The sequence below is a fragment of the Pelodiscus sinensis genome, chromosome 31 (genome assembly GCF_049634645.1).
Source record: "Pelodiscus sinensis isolate JC-2024 chromosome 31, ASM4963464v1, whole genome shotgun sequence".
NCBI lineage: Eukaryota > Metazoa > Chordata > Testudines > Trionychidae > Pelodiscus > Pelodiscus sinensis.
The window spans coordinates 3277286-3302628 of NC_134741.1; the positions used below are offsets into that span (position 1 = coordinate 3277286).

Sequence of the window (25343 nt, forward strand, 5' to 3'; positions counted from 1 at the left end):
AGGCAAAATGGTCGGCCCTCACGCATGTTCACTTCATCAAATCTGGCCCTCTTTGAAAAAAGTTTGGACACCCCTGCTGTAGCCAAATGTTTAAATTTGATTGTTTTAAAAGATTTCAATTGACTTTTTAATTTTTTGGGGGAGTCCTTTAGACTCCTTACCTGGGATTTATTTAAGAGCTTGGACGTTTTCTTATACCACTGCAGATTGGATTTCAAGGAACAGCCCATTTTTCTTGATTTGTTTTAAATGTAATTTAAGATTTTTTTTTATTTTTGTTTTTGTGCAAATCTTTTAGACTCCTAATTTGAAATTCAGTTTTCCTTTTAGACACCACCTCATACCAATTGAAAAAGGCATCCCATTGAACCTGGGGTATCTTAGATCCTCTGGATTCCAAGGCACCCTTCAAGTGCACTATTTTACCTATGTTAAAAGTACCTTTCACCAGAAATTGTCTAGATGAATCATTTTATGTGTACGCATCCCACTGATCCAGAAACCTGCAAGTTTTAGGAGAGCAATGCACATACATATAGTATGCTGGAGTCCCCTTAAGGGGGAACGGGAATCTCCTTTGACTGTCCAGTACCTATTACCTCATCTACACAGGGAAACACAGGTACACTAGTGGGGAAGTCTGCACTGTCCATGCATCATCCCGCGATTTCTGTCGCCGAGGTGATCCTGACCCCCCGGTAACAGGATGTAGCTAGACACAGGGAGGGGTAAATGGAGTTAGTCACCACTGAGGCCTCATACCATCCAAGACTTTAACTGCTAGAGCTGGTTGCTCCTTTGCAGCGGGCAGCCAGGGTGGCTGATGGATGCCCCAGGAGTCTATCCTAAGGAGGTGACAAGACTCAATGGTCATTTCTCAGGAATCATGCATTCAGTCACCTACATTCACACACTCAACAAACGCATGATTTAACAACTGGACTTATATACCAGACTCTCCCTCCAGAATGTTCTTATTTCCAAATTCCTGACAGAACTGTGGGGTTTTTTTAAGCAGGCACACTGGTTTTGAACTGACCTGAGTTTAAAGGTTTGGATCCAGCAATTCCACCAAGCACCTGAAGCCAACCGGAAGCCCTCTACTGATTCTCAAAGTAGGGATTTAAAAGGCTCCTCACCTTGCTTGTGGTGCCTGGAGTTAGGTAGGGAGTGGCCCATGGTTTTTCCCGAGCGAAAAGCAGGATGTGTGGATCTGAGTCACAGCATCAGAACTGTTGTGGAATAAACACACCCTAGGTTTAGGGTTCAAGTCAGACAAAACCATTTTAATATCCCAGCTGGGGGTGGTGGTGTTGCAGATGGCAGGGAGTTACCCCTTACCGATACAAGCCTCTCCTCACACACAAACATTTGAGATATTTATACCTTCTTACAAAGTCACAGTGGAAATTTACAGAGAAAAGAGGAAGTAAGGCACTTTACTCTTAGATGACCCGATATACAGCAAGCAGTGCGATTTTTTGTTTGTTTGTTTGTTTAACAGCATTGTGGTTTCTTGCTCAACTTTCTTAGGAAGCTCCCTTCTGACACAGTATACACTGCATACAGTTCAGTCTTTGGCCAGGCTAGTGAGGCCTACCTCCACAGTATGTATTGGACATAAATATTTTACTTAATTTAAAATAAAGTTTGATCAACTAACATGAGAAATTTAAAAGGTTTAATCTCTTTAATAATTCAAATGCAACTGCCCAGATGCATCCCTAGCAAAATGGCTTGATTAATTATGTAATTAACAGTGCGTTTCCATTAGCAACAGTAATCTACAGAAGGTTTGGAGAGGGCAGGGCTGTGATTGGCCGGCCAGGCCTGAACACTGCTGAGGGAATGCACTCAAGGCAAATTGCTCAAAACCAGGACTGCTGACAGCCCTTGACTGGAGACCTTTCCAAAATAGGCCACAAACCAGTCACACTGAGCACTTCAGCTGCCAATCCAGCCTGCAGGAAGCCTCATGAGCAAAACACCTCAGATACCCCAGCTCTTTCTATGCCACAATAAGCCTTGGGCTTACACACAGGTGAGGGGTTATACAGCCCAACCTCTCCAACCCAGAACAGATGCATCCGGTTCCAAAGAACCAGCCATGAATTCCTGGTCAATTTATACTTTAGATCTTACTCACCAGATCACAGTGGACCAATCCTTTAGAATCTAAATGTTTATTAATAAAAGACAGAAAAGGTTGAGAGTAAGGCTGTTAAGGAGAATACATTATATACATCAATCAGCAAGTTCTTGTTGCAGTATCTTAGTGGAGATGTTACAAACTACTAGCATAAGTCTTTGGGGTACATCGTATGTCAGGATGGGTCAGCAATCCTTCCAGTGTCTCTGTCCTTAGAAAGACTACATCTGGGATAAGTAGCAAGACTGAAGACAAGATGGAGCCTCCCTCATGGCATTTGATATTCATTTCTGGTGTCTCCCAAGCTAAAGCTAGTTACATGATCAAGTGACCTGTTTCATATGCCAGCAGCCATTGTGCTCTGGCTGCTTTGCAGCTTTCCACACGCATTCTTCAGGTGTGTATTGGCCACCTTGAGAACTATTGTCTTTGGAGTTATACTGACTAGCATAGTCACTCATAGGACATTCCGCCCTCATGACAGGCAGTCCAGACACAGCATCAGCAGAGCCAATAGTCATAACTCCCCATGCAAACTCCAAACAAGTATACAAATACCATACACAGAATCACCACAATATCAGTTTTTGAATGACACCTCACACGGCCAACTTTGTACCAAATCTGGGGCAAACAGTCCCCCGTGATCACAGCAGTTATCTGTATGATCACCTTAAAATCCAATAACGTGACAGGGGCCTCAAGAAAGGGTTGGGGTCTTGAGGAAGGGTCTGGGATGCGGAAGCAGGCAGGTGTCTGGCCAGGGGGAAGATGCAATGTGTGGCCAAGAGAGAGGGTGCAAGAAAAAAGGAGGGTGTCAGTGCAAGCTGGGGGTGCTGGCTGCTGGGGGAAAGGGAATTGAGGTGATTGGGAGGGAGTGTCTGGGAAGGACAGCAAATATTACCTGGCTTTGGGCCCGCTTGCAGCAACATCTCCAGTCACACTGTCTTGGTCACCCCAGAGGGAGGCTCTACTGCTGCAGCAGCAGCCACACAGACTAGGACCAGCCCCAGACACCAGATGCATCACTACTGCACCCATTCAGTCCAGGGCTGGAGGTGTTGCTACTGCAGCCATGCAGCTCAGGAAAAGCCCCAGAGGCACCCCTGACATGGCCATGTGGTCCTGGAGGCCAGCAGTGCAGTGGCAGCAGTGCCTCTAGAGCCGGGCTCAGGTTGTGTGGCAAAGACTCAGCCTAGCACTGCCTCCTCTCTGGTGGCTACAAAGCACGAAGAGGGGATGGGGCTAAGCTCCTTCACCCTCAGCACATGCTCATTTTGAGATGGGGCCTGGCACTGCCTTGTGGACAGGATCAAAGTCTTAGGAAGGCTGGATTCTACTAACAGAAAATTTTGCTCACCCCCACTATAGGGTTTCTCACCTGTGTGGGATCAACTACATGCAAGAAGCCTTGAACTCTTGCTATAGCATATCCCAAAGTCAAAGCAGTTAAAGGATTTCTCTCCTGTGAGAGTTCTCATGGATAACAGGGTGTGACCTCTGACAAACATATTCTACAGTGAAAGCAGGTGAATAGCTTCTTCCATATGGGTTTTCCTATGTCTTACAAGGGTTGAGGTGTAACGGAAGCTTTTCCCACAATCAGAGCAGCTGAAGGGTTTCTCTCCTGTGTGGGCTCTCCTATGGCTAACAAGATATGACCTGTCACTGAAGCTTTTCCCACAGTCAGAGCAGCTGAAGGGTTTCTCTCCTGTGTGGACTCTCCTATGTCTAACAAGGTATGACCTGTGACTGAAGCTTTTCCCACAGTCAGAGCAGCTGAAGGGTTTCTCTCCCGTGTGAACTCTCATATGGATAACAAGGTGTGACCTCTGACTAAAGCTTTTCCCACAGTCAGAGCAGCTGAAAGGTTTCTCTCCTGTGTGAACTCTCCTATGGATAACAAGCTGTGACCGGTCATTGAATCTTTTCCCACAGTCAGAGCAACTGAAGGGTTTCTCTCCCTTGTGAGCTCTCCTATGGATAACAAGGCATGACCTCCGACTGAAGCTTCTCCCACAGTCAGAGCAGCTGAAAGGTTTCTCCCCTGTGTGGGCTCTCCAATGGATAACAAGGTGAGACCTCTGACTGAAACTTTTCCTACAGTCAGAGCAGCTGAAGGGTTTCTCTCCTGTGTGGGCTCTCCTATGGATAACAAGCTGCGACCTCCGACTGAATCTTTTCCCACAGTCAGAGCAGCTGAAAGGTTTCTCTCCTGTGTGGGCTCTCCTATGGATAACAAGCTGTGACGTGTCACTGAAGCTTTTCCCACAGTCAGAGCAGCTGAAGGGTTTCTCGCCTGTGTGGGCTCTCCTATGGATAACAAGGTGTGACCTCTGACTGAAGCTTTTCCCACAGTCAGAGCAGCTGAAGTGTTTCTCTCCCGTGTGAACTCTCCTATGGATAACAAGCTGTGACCGGTCATTGAATCTTTTCCCACAATCAGAGCAGCTGAAGGGTTTCTCTCCCGTGTGAACTCTCCTATGGATAACAAGGCATGACCTCCGACTGAAGCTTTTTCCACAGTCAGAGCAGCTGAAAGGTTTCTCCCCTGTGTGGGCTCTCCTATGGATAACAAGGTGTGACCTCTGACTGAAACTTTTCCCACAGTCAGAGCAGCTGAAGGGTTTCTCTCCTGTGTGGGCTCTCCTATGGATAACAAGCTGTGACCTGTCACTGAAACTTTTCCCACAGTCAGAGCAGCTGAAAGGTTTCTCTCTTGTGTGGGCTCTTCTATGGATAACAAGCTGTGACCTTCGACTGAAGCTTTTCCCACAGTCAGAGCAGCTGAAAGGTTTCTCTCCAGTGTGGGCTCTCCTATGTCTAACAAGGTTTGACCTATGACTGAAGCTTTTCCCACAGTCAGAGCAGCTGAAGGGTTTCTCCCCTGTGTGGGCTCTCCTATGGGTAACAAGCTGTGACCTCCGACTGAAGCTTTTCCCACAGTCAGAGCAGCTGAAGGGTTTCTCTCCTGTGTGGGATCTCCTATGTCTAACAAAGTTTGACCGGTCATTGAATCTTTTCCCACAGTCAGAGCAGCTGAAGGGTTTCTCTCCTGTGTGGGTTCTTTCATGTTTAATAGGAGTTACACAGTCACTCCAAGCACAAGTTGAATGTTGATGGGGGATTTTCTTTTGAACAGTTTCTGTGTTTGTTTTCAACCTTCTGCTCCTCTGACTGAATTTATCCTGTCCTGCTTCTAGATGGTTTCCCTGTTGCCTTTGTAGACTACACTGACTCTCACGAGTCTCTCCTTGCTCAGGACTCTGAGAAACATGCCCTTCAGATCTTTCCACTAACACCCCACATGGAGCCATTCGCTCAGGTCCTTCCTCCTGAAGACTCCTCTCAGTGTTCTCATTCAGCATCCCATCACCTGCTGGGATAGAGAGAGAAACCACACGGGAGTCTTTCCCTGTGCTGAGCTGAAATAAAAATTCTGAATGGTGAATAGAAAATGCGGGACAAGCCCAAAGAATGGTTGGAAACATACAATAATCATGAGCTGAGTTCACCCTGCACCCCCATAACTCTTTCCCCACCCAGCACTCTCAGCGTGGAGTTGAAGACAGGCTGAAGGGCCATTCAGACTTGATGAAAACACACAATCAACATCTGCTATGAGAACACAGAAATTGGTTTGAGTCAGTTTAGCTGATATCTCATCTGTGTGGGTGTCACTAATGATTTCCCCTCTCTCACAGCCTTGGAGATCCGGGATCTGCAGCTCTTCCCTTCGCACCACCCAGGAGAGCACATGAGCTTTGGAGACTGGAAATCCTATTTCGGGAGCAATTAACCAAGTACTGATCTTGTTCATTAAGGTCTGTGCCATTCCTGCTTCCAAAGCCAGGATCTGAGTCTCCTACCCAGACAGGCTCCTTCCCCACCTTCCAGAGACTGGTCTCTGGCTGGTACAAGATCCCAGGATACACTAATTCCATACTACCCCTGTACAACTACCATGTTGGGAATAGCCCAGCTGACTCCCGTGGGGAACTGAGCGCTCTGCTGCACTCTTACAGGATACAACTCAGTCTCCTTTAGGGCCTGTTCCATACTTGGGCAGGAGAGGAACACACTGCTCATAAGGGGAGAGCTCTAGGACTTTCAGGACTGACAGACGCCCCTAGCCAGGACTCATATTTGAGCTGACACGTCAGGTCTCTAGGGCAGGGAGGGAAAGGATCCAGCAGAGATCTAGAGCCCTATGGGCTCTACCTACAAAGCTCTTGGCTGGGGGATGGAATTGCCCTGCTCTTGGGCTCAGGTGCTCTACTTGAGCCAGAAGGAGGCAGGGGAATTGTCTGATCAGGAAAATGAATCCTTGGCTGGCCACTTCAAGCCCTGCCTATGGTCCATACTCCTGATCCTGACTGACTGTGCCATGGTGGGCCCTGTCAGCTGCCCACAATAGCGGACAGTCCTGCTGACAGCCAGGGCAGTGCTGGCCTGTTCCTGTGGCCAGCCAAGGTGGAGACAGGTTGGGCTGCTTCTCTGCTGCTTTTAGATGCTCCTGCAGCTCAGCTCCCCTTCTGCAGCCTTGGTTCTACTCTGCCAGCAGCAGTAGCCCTCCTCTTGTGGCCAGTCGAGCCTGCCATTTTGTGCCCCTCTGGCTTGCACAGAATCTACCAGAGGAAGGGAAGGACTCTGAGTTGGTGCCTTCCTTCCAGGGACTCAGCACAATAGCACAAGGGGACCCTGCAGACGCTAAGAGCAGCTGCGCCCAGCCCCACAACTCTGGTACCTGCCTGGGCCCTTCCACTGACACCTCCGGCCAAGGCACAACATGGGCAAGAGGGTTGGAACCACAATGAGACCTTGGCTGTGGGAAGAGCAGCACCACTATTATGTCACCGAGTCACCTCTCACGCAGGAGCCAGGATTACTGGGGCACATACTGCTGATATTGGGGGTTTGGGCAATAAAGGACCCTGAACCAAACCCAACCCAGCTGCTCCAGAGCCCACCCAGCTTTTGTTACACAAGGGGACAGGAATCCTCACCCAGCCAGCTCACAGCCTCGTAATTCTCCTGCATCACATCCCTGTAGAGGGCTCTCTGGCCTGGGTCCAACAGAGCCCATTCCTCCTCAGAGAAATACACAGCCACCTCCTCGAAGCTCACTGGCTCCACCACGGCCATTTCCTGTCCCTGGCTCTGCAGGCCAGGGGCTGAGCTGGCATCAGACATGGGTGTTCTGTAGCCTGTCAGGAGGAGAAGGGGAATTGAAGACATTTCAAAAAGGGTTTTAATCCTTTCCACACCCAATTCTGCCCAGACTCTGTCCCTGGTGGAAAACATGCTGGACTCTATGCTGAGTCTGGATATTCCATAAACACCACACACAAGTTAGATCCGAAAGCCGTATTTATTTCTCTCAATACCTGGCTTGAGTTACATTACTTTGCCTGCAACAATGGATTCAGTTCTCAGCACCCAGTGTTTCTGCTAAACAAGCCACATATTCATCTGCCTGGACATGGACATAGATTTAATTTAATTTGGGCTGCAGTATTTATAATCCTTCATCTTCCTACATTGATTTGCAGCCCAAACTTTGGTTCTCTCATCTGACACAGACTTTATAAACTCTCTCCACAACAGAGAGGAAGTGAAGTTAATATGAGTATTCATATACATATTATTAAACACATGTGCTGAATGTTTACAGGAGAAGACCTTAAAATTCATGGATTCATGGCATCAGAAGATATCCTTAGCCATGCAGTCTGTCCACTCTGTGGCACAAGCCATTACACCTAGCCCAGCTACCCATGCACAAAGCTCTGTTTCCCCACAGCATATTTTGTAGAAAGTTGCCCAGTGTTGATATGAAGACATCAAGAGATGGAGAACCCATCAGTTCTTTGCTCATGTGTTTCAGCAGCTAATCCTCTTACCCATCAAATAGTTGTGCCTCTTCTCTAGCCTGAAATTCTCTGACTGCAGCTTTCAGTTATTGACTCTCACTGAACTGTATCCACTAGACCAGGGGTGGGCAATTCATTTTATTTGGGGGGGGGGGGGGGGGCGGGGAGAGAGACTCCAAGATTTTGGAAAGTGGTTGAGAGCTGCACTCTTCCAAGACATTAAGTAGGAAATACAGTGTATGGGATGGATATTGGGAGAAGAAGGGAGCTATGGGTAAAGGGTTGGGATGCAGGAGTGAAAGAGGGTTCTGGGAAGGAGTTTGAGTGAAGAAGGCAGGTGTGATCTGGGGCACTGGATTAGCCAACTACTCATGAGATATTTAAAATAAAGTTAATTTAGAGAAGAAGCTAAGTGGACAAATAAGGGGATGAGGGTTACTTGGATGCAGGAAAAGAACAAAGAGTTTGGGTATGTGGAGTGGGAGGCAGGAGTGGGGGGGCAGAGAACTAGATGGGGAAGGGAGAGGTTGGGGTGCCAGAGGCAAGCTTTGGCCAGGAGACTTACCTGAGTGACTCCCGACCAGCAGCCAAGCACCTCTCTGAGGCAGGCAGGGAGCCTGCTCAACCCTCACACCGGCCACGGAGCCATGTGGGTGTGTGAATAACTATGAGCCGGAGCTGAGGGGGCACAGTGCTTCCTTTCTGGCCAGAAACCAGCCAATGAGATTGTCCTGGGGGTAGAAGCAGTGCCTGTAGCCTTCCCTCTTCACCTCTGGGCTCACCTTCACTTTGAGTGGCTTGCAGGTGGGAAGTGGCAAGCATGGAACTAGCCCATAGCTCGTTAAGCATCAGTGGGCCGCATCCGATGGCCTGGCGAGCTAGATAGGCTGTATTTTGCCCAGGCCTGCACTAGACTGAAGAGCCCTTGTGTATCCAGAAGTTTCTCGCCATGAACAAACTGATACTGTGGAAACCAGTCAGCTCTCAGCCTATTTATTGTTTGAAACCAACCCCATATTGAAACTGACTGAGCAGTGAAATCTGAGCCTGAAGGTGCCATCCGTTGTGTGCTTTAACTTCACCCATTTAGCATCACACCTTGTAGATCAGTGTTTCTCAAAGTGTCTGCAGGTCCCCATGCAGTGCCCCTGAGCTCCTCACTGATCACTGGGTGATTTAGGGCTGTGTGCACCGTGGTCACTGGGTTTGGTTGGTAACTTCAATGACAATCCCATGAAGATGTTTTCACAGGAATTTTCTCATCATTTAAAGAATTTCCACCAACAAACTCACCTTGTCTGAAAGCTCCCAGGGATTTTCCTCTTGCTCTCTCCAGTGCAGAGGGCAGAGTGTCTGGTGGGGGAAGGGATAAGAGAAGTGAGATTCCAGGCTCTCCTATTTATAATAATGTCCCCATTCTGAACTCTGCGTTTCAATTGTATCAGAGACCAGACAGACACACACTCAAATGTTTAGTATGAAAAGGTCTGAAACTTTCCGTGTCCTTTCTCGCTTGGGCACCTCCCAGCAATGGAGCCAACATCTCTGCAGCCACATCCCCGCCCCAGGAGACACAAACTGAAAGTGAGATTTACTTTTCCCTCCTCATCCCCTCCCACCTGGTTTCTCTCAGTCACTTACCACCTCTTGTCATAAGCTAGAGCTGCGCTGGGGGAAGATGTTGCCATGACATTAACTTTACCTATTTTGATCCCTTGACACCAACGGGAGGCTCAGAGTTTGTAAACCCCTGGCTCTATTTGCAAGCAGTTGACTCTGTTTGCTCAGTGCCTCTAAGGAGAGCAGCATGATGGGGCCGTCATTCTCCATGTGGGAATTGAGGCAGGGGATGGTTGGCTTCAGAGGCCAGATTCAATAGTTTCTAATAGTTAAACAACTTTCCCCTACTCCATCCCTTCTAGGTACTTTTGGATTCCCTCAGAGTCTCCGACAGCGCATATGTTTTCTGGGAGAAAGCATTAACTTGTTCTTTCAGTTCAGGGGAAATCTCTTCTGGCAGCTGGAACTGCCCCGTCTCACACCTGGACAGAAACAATTCAATGTGATTGTATTTCATTTACAGATGATAAGATTTGGCTAGTGAGTCTCAGTTCTAACAGGCCTGGACTTAGAATTCCTTGAATTCCTCCAGCCTGAGAGCAGGGGCAACACAGTCCATGGCTATGCAACCTTCGTCCCACTGCTGTTCTTCACCTCTGGCCCGGAGAGACGAGCTGGGGACAAAAGTGGAATTGAGTTTCAATGGCTAATTCACTCTTTAGCTTCCAGGCAATGAGGGACAGGATGTTCCCAGGTGAGGGGCGGCAGGAATCTGCTTACTAGGAACCATACTGAGACACCAGCTTCTCCCTCCCCTGCTCCTTCCACACATGTCTCCAAACAGCCCTCAGATAGGACAGACTCTGGGTCCCTGCTGTCCTGGTCTAAATGTGCCCAGTGCCCAGCAGACACAGACCCATATTCCAGCCCCACAGTCCTGAGGCAGCCAGTCCCCAGGGAGGTGACAGCTCTAGGAAATATCTGAAGTCAAACTGTGCCCCTGAATGGGGAATTCCAGAGTCTGCTGTGCAAGGATGAGACCCTCAGAATTAAGTGAGTCAGAGACATTTCTATCCAACATCTGGCTATAGAGCCCTGGGGAGATGTTGAACCAACATCAGCTCCAAGCTCTTTCCCAGCGCTGTACAGTATGACAGGAGTGCGAGCCACCTACCTGCTCAATCTGTTTCTGACACCCTAGAGAAAAGAGACAGAAAAGAATCTCAGCTGCACTGGACACATACAAGGAAGGCATTTTGCAAATATGAGGAAAACACGCCCTGGCCTGGCCCCAGGGCCATAGATTTTGTGGGGAAAATCAAATAACTCCAATTGTGTCTAAGGGGGGACTGTGCAGAAATCAAAACTCTCTAAAAGAAAACTGCTGTAAGGGTTAAGTTTTCCAGACCTCTCTCCCTGTATCGGAGTGAAATCAAATTAACTCTAATCAAAGACCCTTACAAATGCCTCTCTCAAATTCATGGATACTCCTAGTCTGTCACAAATTATCATGTATACTCTTATCTTTGTCACAGTTTGCCTTGTAAGACTACTCACTCCACATTCTTATGTGCCTTTGTTTTGTAAAACTTACTTCTAGCACTCCTGGGGTGAACAGAAGTCTCAGAGTGCTTCTGCTGAGACTTTGATATGTTAAAGAAAAACAATCCACAACTGAACTGTCTAAGCATTCTGTATAAAGGATCCAAAAACCTGTAACTCAGGGCTGACTGCTATTGCTCTGCTGCCAGCTTGCATGCATGCATAATAAAGTTTTCCCTTCTAGATTTCTCTCCTGCCTCACTGATTTGATTTGACCTCCGGCCTCGAACCCTTCTGGGGGCTCTGTACCCCAGGGGAGTGAGATTTCCCCCTCAATTTGGTGTCAGAAGTGGGATGGCTTGGAACTCCAGTTGGAAAGGCTGACGACGGGGAACGGGAATGGACTACAGCGCGCATCTGAAGGGTAAGGGATCCATTTAAAATCCCCCAGTCCGCCTCCCTGTTCTCGTCACCAGCTGGACCAGCTGGCGGTAAGAGTCATCTTTTATTTAAAATTTTTTTGTTAAGAGGCTTGGGGGAAAATTTAAAACGAAAACACTGGATATAGCCAAATAGGGGTTGGATTTTGTTGTTGTTGCTGACTGATTGGTGGCGAGTCCAAGTGCATGGTTTTGAGTGAGTGAAGTCCAGAAGGGGACCGCAGCCGCACCAGTGCTGTCAGTGTCACTGAACAGCTACTGAAAGCAAGGGCGGTTTCCCCCGGCACATAAGGAGTGTGAGTGAAGCTGACAGTTTGTGTGGACTCCCACGCTATCCTTGGAGAAGGTAGTACTGTTGGGCTCCTGTGCTGTTCTTCGATAGGACAGTGCTAACATGGGTGGGATTGCTCCCTCAAGTCTGTCTCCGACTGAAGGGAAAGGTTTCTCACAGCCTGGGTCTCCCTTGTCTCAGATGATAAGAATTTACAGTCAGCTAGGTAAATTGCCGGCAGGTTTGAAACTAAGGAGACTTAAGGAATTAATGAACATTTGGAATGGCTATACTCAGGGGAATTCCCAGAATACATGGCCACTGGAGGGTAGTTTTGATTTAACTAAGCTTGCTTATCTTAGAGTTTTCCTCGAGGAAAAACATCCTAACCAGATGGAATATTGGTGCCTCTGGGAGGATGTGGCAGTAAAAAAAAAAAAAAAAAAAAAAAAAGAATCAGAGCATTATGGGCTAGCCAAAAAGATTCTATTGAAATGCTGCAGCAAGAATTGGCTACTCTAAAGAAACAGCTTGATTCCCCAGATGTGCCATCTGCACCCCCACCCCCTTTGGACCCTTGTCAGCTGAACATTCTTTCCTGTTATCTCCCTGTTCTCTTGTAAACCTTATGGGATGTGACTTGTTGAGTAAATTGGGTGCAAACCTTCTCTGTAGAGAGGAAGGGATATTTGTTGACCTTTCCCCCCCCCCCCCCCCCCCGTCAGGCTCCAAATTTGATGGCATTACTACTCTCAGAGGAATCTGATGAGACCTCAGGACATACACCCCTCCTGGAGCTCTCAGATGTCCCAGAGACATTGTGGGCAGCCCACGCAAATGAAGTAGGGTTGCTAGCCTCTACAACACCAGTGCAAATAACATACAGACACAACAAGCCTTTCCCAAGGGTACCCCTGTATCTATTGTCTAGGGAGGCACAAGAGGGCATTAAGCCTGTAATCTCTTCCCTCCTTGAACAAGGGATACTTGTTTATACAACTTCACCATGTAATACACCTATACCTGTGAAAAAGAAAATCTATAGATTTGTACAAGACCTTAGAGCCATTAATAAATTTGTAATCCCTAGATTTCCAGTAGTACCTAACCTGGTTTTCTGTAATAGATTTATGTTCTGCCTTCTTTTCTATTCCAGTGCATAAGAATTCCCAATTTCTCTTTTTGCCTTTTCCTTTCAGGGTCATCAATTAACCTGAACATGTTTTCCCCAAAGTTATTGTGAAAACCCTACTCTGTTTTCTCAGGGTTTTTTTTTTTAAAGCTGACCTTAATTCTCTCTCTCTTCCCTGCAGTTCTGTGTTGGTTCAGTATGTTAATGATGTGTTAATTGCTAGTAAAACTGAGGGAGGATGTAAAACTGATACCTCGTATGTTTTAAAGTGTCATGCTGAAAAGGCTCACAAGGCTTCCAAAGCCAAATTGCAAGTTGTAAAACAAAGAGTTCAGTACTTGGGACATTTACTTGCTGCAGGATATTGCAGACAATGGATTCCTAACTTTTCTGAACTCACCAGACCCCAGAATGTGAATCTGCTTTCCTTTCCCTTAAAACTCTTCTGCACAGTGGGCTTATCTAATTATAGCAAGACCTTTACTCTGTTTTGTCATGAACAGGATGGAATTGCAGCTGGAGTTCTCTGTCAACCCTTTTGGACCCACACCTCGTCCAGTAGCTTATTTTTCTGCAACACTGGACTCAGTAGCCCGTGGGTTCCCACCTTGCCTGATGGCAGTTGCAGCTACTGCTGACCTTACAGGTCCTTCATGCTGTCTCTGCTCTCTTACAGCAATACCGCACCCAGCACCTGTCTGTTCAGAGACAAACCCTGTATAAGAATGCTATCCTCTCTTCCCCAAATGTGGTAATTCAAAGATGTAAGATGTAATGTACTTAACCCAGCTACTCTTTCTCCTTTACCCTCTAATGGTAAAGCACATACCCATAACTGTGAAGAATTGCTTGAGCACTGCGTAAAACCTCCCCAAAAAAATTTGTCTGATCAACCGCTGGAAAATACAAATCTTGTATTGTATACTGATGGCTCATGTAAAAGAAATTTAGTTGGTAAAGTAGAGGCTGGATATGCAGTGGTCTCAGATAATGATGTTTTAGAGGCCTTTTCTCTTCCAGGAATCAAAATCAGCTCAGTCTGCTGAGCTCATCGCTTTAATTCATGCTTGCCTTTTAGCTTCCGGACAGTCTGCTGCCATTTATACTGATTCAAAGTATGCTTTCTCTGTCATGCCACAGAACAAATTTGGAAACAACAAGGTTTCCTTACCTCTTCTGGCTCCCCTATCTCTCATGGTCCCCTTATCTCCCAACTCCTTGATGCCATTCAGCTACCCACATCCCTCTCTATTACCCATTGCCCGGCCCACACAGGTGCCACTGATCCTGTTTCTCTGGGTAATGGGAGTGCTGATGCAGCAGCCAGACATGCAGCAGCACATGGACCTCTGACTCCCTTTCAGATTCTGGTCTCTCTTTCTCTCCCTGTTTCTTTGCAGGACCTGATAGAACTACAGCAAGCTGCTCAACCTGCAGAGAAAAACCTTTGGGAGAAAACAGGCTGCTCCTTATCCCCAGCTGGGATGATTGCACCTGATGGCTGCCCAGTCACCCCAAAAATCTCTCACACGGCAGCTTGCTCAGGTGTCTCATCAAATGACACACATGAGTAAAAGGGGGGTGGCTTCACAGATCCTAAAACAATGGTACACCCCAGGCGTGCACCTAGAAGCTGCAAGGGTATCTAATTCATATGTGATGTGTAAGCAGTTTAATGTTGCAGGAGGAGAAAAAAAAAAACAGCTACAAGTGCCACCCCATAGCCAGAAGGACCATTTCAATTTTTGCAAGTACACTTTATTGAGCTTCCCAAGTGTATGAACTATCAGTATTGTCTTGTTATAGTATGCTTGTTTAGTGGCTGGATTGAAAGTGTTCCTTGCAGAAAAGCAGATGCTGTGACTGTAGCAAAGAAGTCACTAACTGAGATCATTCCTAGGTTTGGAATACCCTTACGAATTGATTCTGACAGAGGGAGCCACTTTACTGCATCCCTTATGATGGCCATCTGCAAGGCTTTAAATATCTCTCAACAGTTCCATACCCCATACCACCCACAGGCTAGCGGCCACACGGAAAGAAGAAACCTAGACATAAAACGACGGTTAGGAAAGGTCTGCGCTGACACTGGACTGAAGTGGCCAGAGGCCCTACCTTTAGTACTAATGCATCTTAGAAATACACCTAACAGAAAACACAATCTCACACCTTATGAAATAGCCCCACTGCCATGGGTTGGCCAAAGACTATCTTCCCCAAGAGTTGTAAAAAGCCTAAGTGAGGAGTTCGACTCCCTGACTGAGTATGTTATCCAACTAACTAAGCTTGCTTCTAGCTTGCACCTTCAGATGAAGGAAGCCCTCCCAGTACCTACTGATGTACCGTGCCACAACATCCAACCAGGCGACTACGTGTTCGTGAAGGAACATCGCAGAAAGAATTCCCTGACAGCCCGGTGGAAAGGACCGTTCCAATTGCTGCTCATCACCCACACAGCAGTAAAGATGAAGGAGTGCCCCTCGTGGATCCACGCAAGTCATGTACGCTGAACTGCAGATCCAACAGAGCTGATTGACCCCGTCACCCAGGACCCCTCCCCGGAGGAATCACCTGAGGACAAGGTTCAGCGGACCGAGGCGGCAGACTCTCAAACCAGACTGTCACCAAACTGGCCTCCACCAGGAGCTTCAAGATACAACCTGAGAGGTAGGACTGTGCCAGAAAAGACCTCCAGGTGAGCCTGGCGCCCTGTAGCTCTCACAAAGGGGAATCCATTCCAGTATTGAGTGAACTAAGAGTCTACGAAATCTCAAAGAGTGCCTGCAGAGGCAAGCCAAACAATACTAACTGATTAAGTTTAGTTAAAAGACTGCCTTGCTAGTTGCTAGCTAATTACTATATTATTATTATTATCCTTTCTACTTTAGAGATTTAAGATACTATAATAGGATGGAGATTGTTCTCCTTCTTTTAGTAGTCAGAATAGCCTTAGTATATAACTTTCCCCACCTTTATTGGGAAGCCCTGCAAAAGGTTGTGTCCCTCACCAATACAAGTGACTGTTGGATATGTGAACAGCTTATAAAAGGCTCTGAAGGCCTTTTACCATTACAGTTTATCCCAACTCCTGCCTCCCTGTGGACCAGACCCCTAAAATTCAGATTTACTGGTAGTCAGTACTCTACAGGAGAGCGGGAGTGGGTAGATGCCCAGAATGATAACACTGTACCAGAAGTACATAGTCATGGGGGAAACAGGCAGATTTGGCATAAAAATCTAATTGCCTCAGGAATTCCCCTAACTCAAGCATTACATCCATCAGGGACTATGTTTCCCTTATGTTTTGAAAACAAATTTGGCACTGGTAAAGATCTGGGGTGGATCCCAGAAAATACCTGCTATCGTAAAGTAAGGTTAAATCCAGGGAATGGGCAATGGGTCATTTACCCAGCAGATAAAGAAAACCTCCCTCTAAGGTGCAAATTACCCATCACCTTCCACATGACCAATACATATACCTATCCTCTGAACAACATTACTATCAAACCCATAAGTTTTAACTCCCCCTTGTGGGCAAATGAAACTCAAAATTGGTATAATCACTCCTTGTTCATAATTGTGGACAATGGAGCCGTATCTGCCAACTCCAGGAAGGCACCAGAATGCTCAAATGAGTCCCTAATCGATAGCACGGCCCTGGAACGGATTCATCTTGTCACCTTTTGTGCAAATAACCTGAGGCAGAGCCACAATGCCTCAGGATGGCCTCAGTTCCATAGGTGCTGTGATCCTCTCTATATAAAACAAGGCATAAGGATTGAAGGCACGTGGTATAGGGATAACATTTTAACTCTGATCCTCAGTGAGCCTGGTATGTTTTTCATATGTGGAAACTTTGCTTATAAGGCCTTACCACCTGGGTGGAAGGGCAGATGCATTATAGGCTACGTAGCCCCGGTAGCAGAATTAGTTAAAGATCTCCAGGCAGATACCATTACAAACCTAGGCAGTTTTGTACACAGAGTAAAGCGTGATACACCCAATGATATAAACCCATTAGTAGAACGGCCCACTCTTTTCCATTCCATTGTACGTGCTATACTTCCAGTCTTGGGTGTTAATGAATTGGAACGTGCCATTCGCAACATCTCTAGGGTACTGGAACAGAGCTTTAATGCTACCTCAGAAGCTATCCAATCCCTAGAAAGGGAAATAAATTCTGTAGCAAAACTAGCCATTCAAAATTGACAAGCACTGGACTTACTCCTGGCTCAGCAAGGAGGAGTGTGTGCTATTGTTAACACCTCCTGCTGTTTCTATGTTAATAAATCAGGCATTCTAGAACAAGATCTTTTGAAAATAAAGTCAGTAATCAAGGTGTTAAAAAGGACCGGTGAAATCCAAGAATGGGATCCCTTGAACTGGCTCCCAGATATTGGAGGGTGGTTTGGAGGAACCTTAAAAGCCTTGCTGAAATATCTGATAATCATTATTGTCATATTTGTGATAATATATGTGCTCATTAACTGTTGCATTACCTGCACCAAAGGTACTTTGAGACAGTGCAATAACATATCCCAAAGATATGCTCACAACCAAACCAGAGAGGTATTGAGGATGGAAAATTTGGGAGATGGGGATGGGCTAAGCATCCTAGCAGAAGAAGGATACCTAAGAATGTCCAGGATAAACTTTGAGTAATACTCCAATAGGAGTATTAAAGGGGGGAATTGTGGGGAAAATCAAATAACTCCAATTGTGTCTAAGGGGGGACTGTGCAGAAATCAAAACTCTCTAAAAGAAAACTGCTGTAAGGGTTAACTTTTCCAGACCTCTCTCTCTGTATCAGAGTGAAATCAAATGAACTCTAATCAAAGACCCTTACAAATGCCTCTCTCAAATTCATGGATACTCCTAGTCTGTCACAAATTATCACGTATACTCTTATCTTTGTCACAGTTTGCCTTGTAAGACTACTCACTCCACAATCTCATGTGCCTTTGTTTTGTAAAACTTACTTCTAGCACTCCTGGGGTGAACAGAAGTCTCAGAGTACTTCTGCTGAGACTTTGATATGTTGAAGAAAAACAATCCACAACTGAACTGTCTAAGCATTCTGTATAAAGGATCCAAAAACCTGTAACTCAGGGCTGACTGCTACTGCTCTGCTGCCAGCCTGCATGCATGCATAATAAAGTTTTCCCTTCTAGATTTCTCTCCTGCCTCACTGATTTGATTTGACCTCCAGCCTCGAACCCTTCTAAGGGCTCTGTACCCCAGGGGAGTGAGATTTCCCCCTCAATTCTGTGACCTAATGGGGCTTTCCCATCTCTAATAGCTCTGTGCCTGTGACTCTGCAAAGCACAACAGTCACTCACATGGCAGCAATGCACACGCCGAGTTACACCCAGATCGGATGGCTGGACCCCAGCACTTGTGCCTGCATAGTGGGTCTCCCTAGCTGAGGGGCAGAAGTTATGAGGTGTGGGAGAGGGGAGCTGTGAGGGGATGGGGGCAGGGCGAGAGGGGGAGGGATGAAGGAGGCAGGTGTCCAGTTTGGGACTGGAAGCCCCTGGCCCAACAGGCTCCTGGAGATGCCAGGCAGCGTCACTGGCCCAGGCTGTCAAACACCCAATTTGCAGCTCCACAGGCTCCCTACCAGCCCCTGTGCAGCCTATGTGGAAGTCCCTGGGTCGGCATGTCCAGCTCTTAGCGTTGGAGCAAATGGGGGGGGAGGAGATCAGCTGGGCCAGGGCAAGGCAAGAACCACTCTTGGGCAGCACGGTGAACAGGGTTGGCCACTGACCAGGTTCCCTAACTTTAATCCAAGCCCCTTCCCTTCTGCCTCCCCTCGCGCCCAGTTCCTCCAGTGCCTGGCTGGAACAGCTGCCCCACTGCCAGCCCTGCTGGTGCAGTCATGGGGCCAAGTGCAGGGGAATCCTCAGGTGTGGAGAGCAGATGGGGGCTGGATGCGGAGGCTGGAGTGCAGGGGCAGGAGAGAGGGATGGACCAGAGGATGTCTGTCTCGGGGGTGGAGTTACAGCTTCCCCTAGGATCCCCTCAATGTATTGTTCCCAGCATGGTATATCAATTGCGGGACATATTAATGTGGCTTGGGTTTTTTTTTTGGCGGGGGGGGGAGAGGAGGTGTCTTTCAATTGTGTTTTCAATTACAGGGTTTCATGTTGATAAGCTGAATTTCAGAAAACTAAAGACATCCCTGACAGCGATAACAACCGTGAAAAAATTGTACCAAAACACCTACATTGAGCCTGCCACTTGCAGAATCTAATTTCATTTATAGATGTGGTACAAGAAGAATCAAATGACATCTAACAAAAGATGGCCAGGCCCACTTTTGCCAGATGCTAAGCACTATAAATTAAAATTGAACACTCAGCAATTGGAGCAAAAATGGTGGAAGCAGAATGCAAGCCACAGTTCATTAGGCCATGCCAGAAAGAATGGAACTCTGTGTTCATGGCTGTGGAGAGAATTCGGTGCATACTGAATGAACGAGGAGAAGGGTCCATAAGAAATGTGTTCCCAGAACTCCAAATTAGTATGTAAGGCACAGTTCTTCACTTTATGCTTTTCTTTTTGTTAAAAAAAAACAAAAACAAAAACAAAAAAACGCTGATCCTTCAGGAAGGATGGGCTCCACCTAAACCAGAGTGGAACCAGACTGCTGGCACTAAACATTAAAAAGGCCGTAGAGCAGTTTTTAAACTACAAGATGGGGGAAAGCCGATTGGTGCGGAGATACACGTAAATCGGAGAGAGACTTCTCTTAGATGAGAATCCATTGATAGAGATTCTCTAAGCTGTAGTCAGAAAGAGAGGAGGGGAGAGCGCAAACCAAGTGCCAGAGCAGATAAACAACCACATACAAAGGAATCCAATGCATCAGGGAAGGGCAGACAAATAAGCAGTGGAAAATTTTTAAAGTGTTTGTACACAAATGCTAGGAGTCTGACTAATAAGATGGGTGAACTGGAGTACTTCATATTAAATGAGGAGATTGACATAATAGGCATCAGTGAAACCTGGTGGAATGAGGAAAATCTGTGGGACACAATCATACCGGGATATAAAATATATCGAAAGGATAGAGCAGGCCGGGTGGGTGGCGGAGTGGTACTGTATGTGAAAGACAATGTAGAATCAAATGAAATAAAAATATTAAGTGAATCAACATGTTCCATAGAATCGCTATGGATAGTAATTCCATGCTCCAATAGTAAGAAATTAGCAGTAGGGATATATTATCAACCACCTGACCAAGACAGCGATACGGATATGGAAATGCTGAGGGAGATTAGAGAGGCTACCAAAATAGAGAACTCTATAATAATGGGGGATTTTAATTACCCCCAGATTGACTGGACACATGTCACCTCAGGAAGAGAACCAGAGATAAAATTTCTCAATGGCTTAAATCACTGCTTCCTGGAGCAGCTGGTGCAGGAACCCACAAGGGGAGAGGCAATTCTCAATTTAGTCCTGAGTGGAGAGCAGGATCAGATCCAGGAAATAACCATTACAGGACCACTTGGGAATAGTGACCATAATATAATAACATTCAACCTTCCTGTGGCGGGAAGAACGCCTCAGCAGTCCAGCACCCTGGCATTTAATTTCAAAAAGGGGAATTACACAAAAATGAGGACGTTAGTTAAACAGAAATTAAAAGGCACAGTGACTAGAGACAAATCCCTGAAAGCTGCATGGAAACTTTTTAAAGACACCATAATAGAGGCCCAACTTAAATGTATACCCCAAATTAAAAAACATAGCAAGAGACCTAAAACAGTGTCACCGTGGCTTAACCACCATGTAAAGGAAGCAGTGAGGGACAAAAAGGTATCTTTTAAGAAGTGGAAGTCCAATCCTAGTGAGATAAATAGAAAGGAACATAAACACTGTCAAATCAAGTGTAAAACTGTAATAAGAAAAGCAAAAAAAGATTTTGAGGAACAGCTAGCCAAAAACTCAAAAAGAAATAAAATGTTTTTTAAGTACATTAGAAACAGAAAGCCTGTTAAAAAACCTGTGGGTCCCTGTAGATGATAGAGCTATAAAAGGAGCAATCAAGGACGATAAAGCCATTGCAGAGAAACTAAGTGATTTCTTTGCTTCAGTCTTCACGGCTGAGGACGTTGGGGAGATTCCCGAATCTGCACCGTCCTTTGTGGGTGATGAATCTGAGGAACTGTCCCGGATTGAAATGTCATTAGAGGAGGTTTTGGAACAAATAGAAAAACTTAATGTTAACAAATCTCCGGGACTGGATGGCATTCATCCAAGGGTTCTAAAAGAACTCAAATGGGAAATTGCTGAGCTATTATCTGTGGATACTAACTTATCCTTTAAATCGGCTTCCGTACCTAATGACTGGAAGGTAGCCAACGTGACACCAATATTTAAAAAGGGCTCTAGAGGCGATCCTGGCAATTACAGACCGGTAAGTCTAACTTCAGTACCGGGCAAATTAGTCAAAACAATAGTAAAGAATAAAATTGTGAAGCATGTAGAAGAACATAATTTGTTGGACAAAAATCAGCATGGTTTCTGTAAAGGGAAATCCTATCTTACTAATCTATTACAGTTCTTTAAAGGGGTTAACAAGCATGCGGATAAGGGTGATCCAGTAGATATAGTATACTTGGATTTTCAGAAAGCCTTTGACACGGTCCCTCACCAAAGGCTCTTGTGTAAATTACATGGCCATGAGATAAGAGGGAAGATCCTTTCTTGGATTGAGAACTGGTTAAAAGACAGGAAACAAAGAGTAGGAACAAATGGTAAATTTTCAGATTGGAGAGGGGTAACTAGTGGTGTCCTCCAAGGGTGAGTCATCAGACCAATCCTTTTCAACTTATTCATAAATGATCTGGAGAAAGGGGTAAGCAGTGAGGTAGTAAAGTTTGCGGATGATACCAAACTGTTTAGGACAGTCAAGACAGAAGCAGACTGTGTGGGACTCCAAGAAGATCTCACCAAACTGAGTGATTGGGCGGCAAAATGGCAAATGAAATTTAATGTGAATAAGTGTAAAGTAATGCACATCGGGAAAAATAACCCCAACTATACGTACAGTATGATGGGGGCTAATTTGGCTATGACAAATCAGGAAAGGGATCTTGGAGTTATCATGGACAGTTCTCTGAAAACTTCCACACAGTGTGCAGCGGCAGTCAAAAAGGCAAATAGGATGCTAGGAATTATTAGGAAAGGGATAGAAAATAAGACCCAGAATATCTTACTGCCCCTGTACAAAACTATGGTATGCCCACATCTTGAATATTGTGTACAGCTGTGGTCTCCTCACCTCAAAAAAGATATTTTGGCCTTGGAAAGGGTTCATAAAAGGGCAACTAAAATGATTAGGGGTTTGGAATGGGTCCCATATGAGGAGAGGTTAAAGTGACTGGGACTTTTCAATTTAGAAAAGAGGTGACTGAGGAGGGATATGATAGAGGTCTATAAAATCATGAGTGGTGTGGAGAGGGCAGATAAAGAAAAGTTATTTATTAGTTCCCTAAATAGAAGAACTAGAGGACACCAAATGAAATTAATAGGTAGCAGGTTAAAACTAATAAAAGAAAGTTCTTCTTCACACAGCGTGTAGTCAACCTGTGGAACTCCTTGCCAGAGGAGGCTGTGAAGGCTAGGACTATAATAGAGTTTAAAGAGAAGCTAGATAATTTCATGGCGGTTAGGTCCATAAAAGGCTATTAGCCAGGGGATAAAATGGTGTCCTTGGCCTCTGTTTGTCAGAGGCTGGATAGAGATGGCAGGAGACAAATGGCTTGATCATTGTCTTCGGTCCACCCTCTCTGGGGCACCTGGTGTTGGCCGCTGTCGGTGGACAGGATATTGGGCTAGAAGGACCTTTGGTCTGACCCAGTACGGCCGTTCTTATGTTCTTAAGTTATTCTGTATTTTTATTAACATTACGTATTAGCTGTTCGACAGGCTGAATCTAGCAGAGCTGGTTTTATTGGCAGAATATGCCATGGTTATGGGCCCATTGGTGAAAGCACTACATATTATGCAAGCACAGATAAGCACACTAATGGAATGGATGCTGCATAAATTATACCAACTTCAGGGGGTAGCAGAGTTTGTTTTTTTCACTTTATGCAGTACAGACTAACAGTCTGGTAGCACTTTATAGATTAACAAAACATATATGTGGTATCACGAGCTTTCGTGGGCACAGCCCACTTCTTCAGATGACTGGAGCTTTGAGTTTAGGCTGTGCAGAGCCAAAATAAATACATCTGTACAGCCTAAACTCACAACTCTGGTCATCTGAAGTAATGGGCTGTGCCCACGAAAGCTCATAATCCCATCTATATGTTTTGTTTTCTATAAAGTGCTACCAGACCATTTGTTGCTTTTTAAGTTTAAATTATACTTGATGGTTTCAAAACTGCAAAGGAACAAGATGCCCTCTTGAGGCCACTGGTAGATGGACTTTAGTGCACCATTCAGAAATGTTTGGTGAAATAATTGAAGACCTGGAGCTAATAGCAACGGACATCTTGATGCCAAATATTAGGACCACTTGGAACACGCATGAAACTGGGATTAGAAAAGGTAAGACTGTCATTTTAGACAAATGAAACTACAAAGAAGTTTGATGGGTATTTGGCTTCTTCAGGAGAGACCATGGAGCTGCTGCACTCTTTTTCTATAATTAGGGAGCTGTGCACCAGGGCCAACAGACCTCTGTCTCCATCAGCTGCCTGTGAGAGATTCTTCCGTGTATGGACTCATTTTTTCATAGACAAGCAAGGACTAGTCAATTTGAAAAAAGATGCTCCTATGGTTGAACAAATATTTTGGAAATTCATCATTACAAAGGAAAAAAGCACACTGTGAATGTGGACAAAATAAATACATTTCTGTAATCTGACTTGTATTTAATTTGGCCCCTCTTCATCTTTATAAATGAAGGCAGTGACTATCGTTAAATTCCATCATTGAAAAATTTATAGTATATGTGTACATATAACACAGAATTATTATAAGTGTTTATATAGCGTGTGTGTGTTAGTGGTGACCTGCAAGAACTCGGGTGGTTAGGCATAGCGTTCCATAGGACAACTACTTTTTACTTTTGCATACTTAATTACAATTAAGATATGATACTTTTGAACTTTCACTGAAGTAGTTTTACAGAATATTACTTTGATTTGTACTTACATTTGTTTCAAAGTAGCAGGACTTTCAGTTGCATTGCACAGAGTAGTTACAGTACAAGGCATTGCATTTGCACAGAGAAAAACAATGAAAATAGGTTGCAGAGACGGGAGAGCAATTCTGTGAATCCCGGGAATAAGACAAGAGAAAAGTGATGAGACTCTGTCCTGTCTTTAGCTCCCTTTTTATATTTTAAACAACAACTTTCAAATGCAGCAAGCACAAACATACACTCAGGACCAGGCGAAGTGCGGGGGGGGGGGGGTCTGCAGCAAGCACAAACATACACTCAGGACCAGGCGAAGTGCGGGGGGGGGGGGGGGTCTGCAGCCTCCTGAGCCTGCTCAGCACCTCCCAGGTGAATAAGGGATTAAAATAAATGTTGAAGCAAATAAAAAGGCCCCTCGTGCCTCATTCCCACTGGGGAAGCTGCTTTAACCCTCCTGCCCTGCACTTTTTCCCTGATGCCCACCCCCTCACCACTGTCTGCCCCTATTACCCTCATGCCCGTGCCCTCACACATGCCTTGCTCCATCCCCACCTTCCTCACACCCACCCCTCCTTTCGAGCCTTCTCCCAGCACCTCCCCCTCCCCCCTAACCCCCAATACCCTTCCCCTCTCCTCTCGCAGCATCACCCTGTCCCCCCTCCCACTAACACCACCCCGCCTGCCCTTTTCCTCAGTGTTTCCACTTGGGCATTTGTCCTCTTTCTCCTCCTAACCTCCCCTCAGACTTTGCTCTCGCTGTTCTAGAGTTTACCTGGCGCCCCTCCCCCCACCAGACCTGAGTCCACGTGGAGCCGCGATCCCCCTCGTGACACTCACAGCGCGCGGGCAAAGACGGTCAAGGGCTGCGCCAAAACAGCTGCGCATGCGCAGTGCCCGAGCAGGAGCCCACAGTGGCACCGCCTCTTAGGTGAGCATCCCCCGTCCCCCTCCGCGCGCAGCCCCGGGACCACGCTGGGCAGAAGCCGGGACTGGCCCATGGGGGCATCTCTCGGCCTCGGCCCCTGCCCCGCAACAAAGGGCCGATCCCAGCGCCCGCGCGCGCACCCGGCTCAGCCTCCCCGCGCAGCCACGTGGGGCCCAGAGCGAACCCTGCAACCCCAGCAGCGCGCGCCGGCCCCGCCCACCTCGGGACACGCCCCCGCTCCCAGCCCGGCAGGTAGGGAATCCCCCGGGTCGCTACACGCGCTGCACAAG

At 46.3% G+C, this 25343-nt stretch overlaps 1 protein-coding gene across 2 annotated transcripts in view; it reads right to left on the reverse strand.

The window, feature by feature from the left end:
* Window positions 1-2164: 2164 nt before the first annotated feature.
* The window catches only part of LOC142821591 (uncharacterized), a 94203-nt gene continuing 71024 nt past the window's right edge, over window positions 2165-25343 (reverse strand). The window contains exons 1-6 of one of the 2 annotated variants that reach the window (XM_075912998.1): window positions 24925-25028; window positions 24143-24259; window positions 9949-10064; window positions 9316-9375; window positions 7156-7356; window positions 2165-5528 (exon numbers count right to left, since the gene is read on the reverse strand). In XM_075912998.1, coding sequence (XP_075769113.1) covers window positions 3664-5528; window positions 7156-7356; window positions 9316-9375; window positions 9949-10064; window positions 24143-24259; window positions 24925-25013 — 2448 coding nt within the window. In that variant the 5' untranslated portion in view covers window positions 25014-25028 and the 3' untranslated portion in view covers window positions 2165-3663. Of the gene's footprint in view, window positions 5529-7155; window positions 7357-9315; window positions 9376-9948; window positions 10065-24142; window positions 24260-24924; window positions 25029-25343 lie in introns of those variants that run through there. The other variant, XM_075912995.1, reaches the window with a different exon arrangement.